At 33.3% G+C, this 6,444-nt stretch overlaps 1 protein-coding gene across 1 annotated transcript; it reads left to right on the forward strand.

The window, feature by feature from the left end:
- The first annotated feature begins 523 nt into the window (after positions 1–523).
- LOC123320548 (hunchback-like protein) lies at positions 524–5,563 on the forward strand. Its single transcript, XM_044907897.1, has 6 exons — positions 524–595; positions 1,081–1,141; positions 2,547–2,638; positions 3,567–3,659; positions 4,517–4,803; positions 5,013–5,563. The coding sequence occupies exons 1-6, from the start codon at positions 582–584 to the stop codon at positions 5,021–5,023; spliced, it is 558 nt and encodes a 185-aa protein (XP_044763832.1). The 5' UTR covers positions 524–581; the 3' UTR covers positions 5,024–5,563.
- Positions 5,564–6,444: the final 881 nt, after the last annotated feature.

A 6,444-nucleotide genomic window follows, 5' to 3' on the forward strand; every position in this document is an offset into this window, starting at 1 on the left:
ATTTTTCCTTGTCTAATAAACACGGAGTGAGTTTCGAATCAGAGCAATCATTTTCCCAACAATGCGAAAAGGTTTTGTGTTCGGAAAAAGCCAAAGTCTCTTCCGCATCGAACAACTTCGACAACTTCGGAATGATTCATGGTCAACTCACTGATGTCGAATTTGAAAGGATTTTGGGATTGGGTGAATCAAATGTCTCTGCCGAATCGGCCACGCAGATAAATCGATCTCATTCCGACCAATATATGACGGATTGGAATTCGCTTTTTGAGCAGGAGCCAATAAAAATAGATGATATGTTTAATGGACATAGTTCCCATCAAGCACCGGACACTCAACTCCAAAATTCGATTATTTCACCAGATTCGGGCATCTGTGATGAAGGATTAGCGGAATCCGATTCATCTTCATCAACTCCACCTACCTATTCCCAAATTTTCGAAGTGAAAGATCAATGTTTACAACAGAAGGAATGTTACCGAACATCGGTACCCAAGTCCACACCCTACGTCTTCACAACGAATTCGGGTTTATGGAAAAATCGCAATTACGAAATAGTTGAAAGTGTGAGGCCAACAAGTATGATACCAAAAAGGTGAGTGATTTCTACCATATACTACCACTTATATTCAAAACAAATTATATGCAGGTCGTTCCACACTTCGCGCCACCTGACGATTAATGTTCATTTTCTAACTGATGATTATTCTAACCGAAAATTGTGTATTACATGCATTTTCGAATCAGATACGTGGAAAATGCTTTGTTGGACAATTCAAGCAGATAACGTCATTCTTAAAACATAATAATTTTTTGTTAATTGAAACTTGATATAAATCCGAAATAAATTGAATATATATAAATATATATATCAAAACAATTGAAGAATTTTGGTAGACCCGTAATGATACTTCTTTAACGTATTTTCGGAATTGCATGAACAATTCTTTCAGTTTTGTTTTAGTAATCATATTTTTTTATCACGAAATTTCGAAGAGACTTCAAAATTTTCACCAAAGCCGCAATATAGCGGTTCATTCCAGAAATAATACAGAGAATAACGAATTTATATTTTTGCAGTGACGTTATCAAGCCAAAAGTGAGAATAAGAGAAGGTGTCCGGAAACTGCAAAAACAGAAGGTAAGTTTTGTACTATTATTAGGTATGAATTCAATTATTATTCTTATTCGTGTGTTTCTGCTGACTGAGGTTCTACACGAAAGTTATTTCAACTCTAATTCATATTTTCAAAACTACAAGAAACATAAATCTTAACTTTTACTAAGTATGAATAAAAGATAAATTTTTAATGGAAAATAAACAATAAAAAATTTGTCGGCAGATAGAAATTCAATTTCAATGGAAAGCTCCGAAACATTCATCTATACAGCGAGTATTGAAATTTTTTTAATTCAAATATATAAAATAGAACTCATCAAAATATCTAAATAATTTAACCAAAAATCACCTATATGAATCACTCAAGATGCCGAAGCTATCATTCCTCTCACTTCTAGACTACTTTGTGTAGGTTGTAATTGATATCGATTCTCGTTCATTTGTTGCGAGATGCCTGTTACAATCATAAAATATTTGGGAAATTTGTTGCATAGTAAAAGGAGGGATAAACAACGTGGAAATATTGTGACAGGATATAGTGATATTAGTGCTTCCGTACCTTTACTCCATTTTTGACGCCTTGCGAGAGTGTGCAGACATCTAAATTATATGCATTTTCAACTGCTGAAATGAGAACAAACACGCGAACATCCAAAGTTGCCATTTAATTTCATTTCCAATCATAAACCATACACCAGCATTGTTCTAAGCGAATCCATATTTTAGATTCAATCATAGGGAGAATATTTTTATTATTTTCATAATGAAATGAAATAATTATTGTCGATAATGCAGATCACAGACGGATGTATTTTATGGAGGTTTATTCCAACTTCGTCATTTTGACTGTTTTGCATGAGCAGGTGATTTTAAGGGAAACAGTTTATTTCATTCTTCTTTAAATTCTGCTGTGAAAAGAGAAACACTAACCTTGTAGTTATATATAAGAAATTTAGTATAGATTCTCCACGAGTATATGGGGGGTGTTCGAATTTGAGTAGAGATCTCGTTCACACTTCTTTGAGTTATCAATCGAGGGTTCGATCCTGTTTGGGATAATCTTCCGGACCGTACAAATCAAAAACAATAACGATTCACATTATGGCTTGATCAACTGAGACATAGAGAATATACGGAAAGAATATCTGCATTCTTGGAAGTTGGAAACACAAATCTAATTAAATACGAAATGGTGGAGAAAGAAAATGGTTGTCGAATAATGTACTTTAATCATTATTACACGCACGACGTATCAGAGAATCTTTGGAAACGAAGCTCTTTGTAGACAAGTACCGGGTACTAGATGTACCTATGCATCTGAACATTTTCATTTTTATTTACTCATCATTCGAATTGACGCGTCCTTCATCAAGTTTTAGGTTTTCATTTTTATAAATAATAAAATGAATTTCCTTGGAATTTTCAGGTATTCAAGTGTTCCAAATGCGAATTCTCTTCATACTTCAGGGATATTCTGGACCAGCATATCCACAGAACACATTTACAACCAAATCAAGAGTAAGTAGAGAACAATTCAGAATTCAAAATTTATAATATGTAGTACCTAACTATTTTATACACTTTATGTGAAAGAAATTCAACAGGTGAAAATAATTAGAGGCAAGTGTCATATTTAATACATACATTACTTATAATGCTTTCAATACTTTCAATCAATTCTAAACAAATATGTTTATATATCTATGCCAGTACGATGTGGGTGATTGTCTTTCAGAAATCTCTGACGTTACCACATTTTCGTGTCATCGGAAAAATGTGGCTAACATATTTTTTAAAGAAAAGCCTCGTGATTGTACTCGTAGATACTCGATAAGCTTCGTTTTGCTGTCAATTTCAAACTTCGATATCCTGATCGTCCCTTCAGTATTCAATTCATTCATTTCATCGAAGAATGCACTATCGATCACCATTATTTTTTTTTGTGATGGCCTCTTTCGACGAAGAACCTAAAATTCTTTTTTTTTTTCTTTCTTCCTTGTTGTATAAATAGCTAATAGTTCAGTCAAGTCGAAAGAGCGCTTCGAATGAAACCTCATTATGAATTATTCTTAAGCCGATTAGATACATGGCAGAACAGACTTTTTCCGCCGACCTCTTAATAATATAATCTCATAAAATCTCATTTCGAAGCGTTGGGTATGAAGAAGAGGAAAGAAAAAGTCTATAAAGCATTTCAGTGGTGGAACCTTGTATTCAAATCATCCGGTTACATGTTTTGGTTTACGTCATTGTCAAACCAAAAATTCTGAAAAGTTGTTACTTGTAAGTGCAAAATATGAGGTTGAGCAAACTTAGAAAAGGTGAAAAATAATAATGTTACGTTTCAGTTAAATCTCTCTCTGAAACTCACGATTTTTTAAGTTCCATTGTCATATATATATAATTGTTATGTTTGCATATTTAAAAATTTTATTTATTATTTCAGATGCAAGCAGATACAATCGAATGAACGTGTTAATTTTACTATCAACGGAAAAGAAAAAGCACCCCATTCCTCTGTTGCTAATAGGGCGTCTATGTAAGTAAATATAATAAATTTTTATAATTATTTTTCAGAAATTTCAAATATTTTAAATTGTACTGTAATCAATTGTTATTGTTCATGTTGAAAATAGGTTGCTCATATTGATGTACATTTTTGTGAGATACTTAGAATTATCTGGAGAAATTAAAGAATAGCGTTTTTCGTAATCGCTTCGCTTACCGAGTGACACTTTGGATCGGAAGTTGGCATGAAATATACATTCGCAATAGACTTCGTAATCGATAGGGAACATGAGCTTTAAAGTTTGCTTTGTATCGTATCTGTCATAATGGAAATAAATAGCGTTGTGAAGTATAGGGCGAATGGAAGTATTGTACAACTTTAACTAAATTGAGTCCAAGCAACATATAAGGGGAAGAATTGAGAATCCATGTTGCGTTTTTAAAGTGAGTTGAATCAATATATCATCAGATATCACTTTATCATTGCCCCTACAAAATACTCCTTCCAAATAACCTGTTGAATATTCCTTATATGCGCACACTGAACATTGAACACATAGGCACACGAATAGCGACGAATAGTCAGTTCGGCTCTGTAATCCGATGTGAGAATAATCTTTTGATTCCAGCATTAGAAACAAAACAACATAAAATACTTCGCAAGATGTATGTATAAAAATTATTTGGTATTATCGAATTGACTACTTATTGACAATTTAGAAAACAAGGATTCACAACCATTTCACCATGATTCCTTAGACTTGTAAGCTCACCTAAATGTTTTTCCGAATGCACTGTTTTTTGAAACATCAACTGAACTACGGGTCTTTCGTGAGATTTTAAAAGGAACGAGAATAGTTCATCATAACTTATTATATTCTCTTTCAGAAGGAGTAAGAAATTTACCTGCACAGATTGTTCATTTCCGACGACAGATTTGAGAATATTTCTGAATCACATATTTGTGATACATAAATACCGCTGGTACAAATGTCTAATCTGCCGTGTTTGCACGACATCTCCAAATGCAAGCATGGAGCATTTTCGAAAAAATCCTGATCACATGATACCATATGGGAAAAGAAACTCACAGAAAAAGATAATTCAACCGAGACGAGAAAAAAAATACAGGTACAAGTCGGATGAGAACTTGAACATCGAGGTGAAGAAAGAAGGTAACAATGAAAAGTGAGTATACATCTATCAAAAATTTACATTTCCGCATAATCATCATATCATATCATATCAAATTATTTTGTCTTCTCTCAAAATGGGTTTTTATTTTATTATAAATATAAAACAGTTTATTGTGCTTGGAATTTTGTAGCCACTTCAATCAAAAATCACTGAGTGAATATTTTACTATTTATTTTTGCTTTTTCAGGATTGTTATAACACCCAAACCTCATTGTTTCAAGAAGGGGAATAAAATAGAAAAAAAATTCTACTGTGAGGTTTGTGAATTTAAAACACTTAGCTACAGTACACTGATGGTACATAAGAATAGGAATCATAATTTGGCTATGAGATGCCCAGGGTGTTTTCGTCACTTAAATTCGATAGCTGAATTGATAAAACATTTAATGGATAGTCCCAATCATATGACGACTTATCTCAGATGCAACATTTGTGATTTTGGAACCTACGATGAACGGGCATTAACGATTCATAAGAAGAGGAAACATTTTTAATCAATTCATGACGGAAGTGAACGAAGATCCGTGAAGGTGAAAATATCTAATGTGAGTAGAAAGTATTATTCCTGGAATCGAAAAGAAGAAAATGAGAAAAGTATGGACGTCACTGACACAATCGAAGTAGATTCTTACGTTTGCATATAAACTAGAAGATTTCAAATAACCGACTTTGCAATAGAGGCAAACGAGAAATATGAAGTGAAACAACGTCTGAACTTGGGTACCTAAAACATATTGTATAATGAACCAAAATTTAACCCACATTATTTCACTACTGATTGATCGATCGGCCAAGGAGAATTACGAGAGAAAATATGGACCATAACTGAACGAAAGAGAAAAATTACGACATTTCTTTGATAGTGCTGTTCGAACATCCATGAAAGTGAAAAAGTATAATTATTGAAAATAAATTTTACGAAATTTCAGAGTTGTTTTATTTGACTTCACAAGAAAGGTGAAATTTCTTCTGAGATAGCACATAATATGGCTAGTAAGGGTAGGCAATAAAGGCAGACCTATCCTTTACCTAAAAAAAGCCTAAAATCTTTAGGCTATTTCGCCTTTGTGGAATCTACTAAGTAATGGAGATAATTTTTTTCACCCATCATGCCTATCCTACATTTCTTTTCAATGTATTATGTAATCGAAGAATATTTGATTGAAACTTCTCATCAAACATTCAGCGATCTCTACCAGCACCTGCAATCCTACTGCTACCTATACGTGAGAGACATAAATTAGAAAAGAACCATTAGTAACAGACGAATGTTATTAGCGAATCGTACACCCCGACTGTTTCGCCTTTTCGAGTAGTCAGGTACATAATTTCGAAAAATTTCGAAGTAGTTAGGTTGAACAGTGGGTAATCATCCTCTCCAAAAGAAGCAATTTTTTGGCATTTATTTGCATTCAATTTTTTGGCGTTTTTTCGAATTCATGACATATCTTTATTTCCTATTTTTACTATTATTATTGGACCAAAAAATATGGGCAGTCCAGGGTTCAGTCCTCTATAGCATTCTGATAATATATACCGAAACACAGAACACGGCCTTATCACCAGGTGAAATGGACTCGAAGGCACAACTCAGTTTAGCAAGGCTGTGGTCAATTTCA

This window comes from Coccinella septempunctata, chromosome 9 (genome assembly GCF_907165205.1).
Source record: "Coccinella septempunctata chromosome 9, icCocSept1.1, whole genome shotgun sequence".
Taxonomy (NCBI): Eukaryota; Metazoa; Arthropoda; class Insecta; order Coleoptera; family Coccinellidae; genus Coccinella; species Coccinella septempunctata.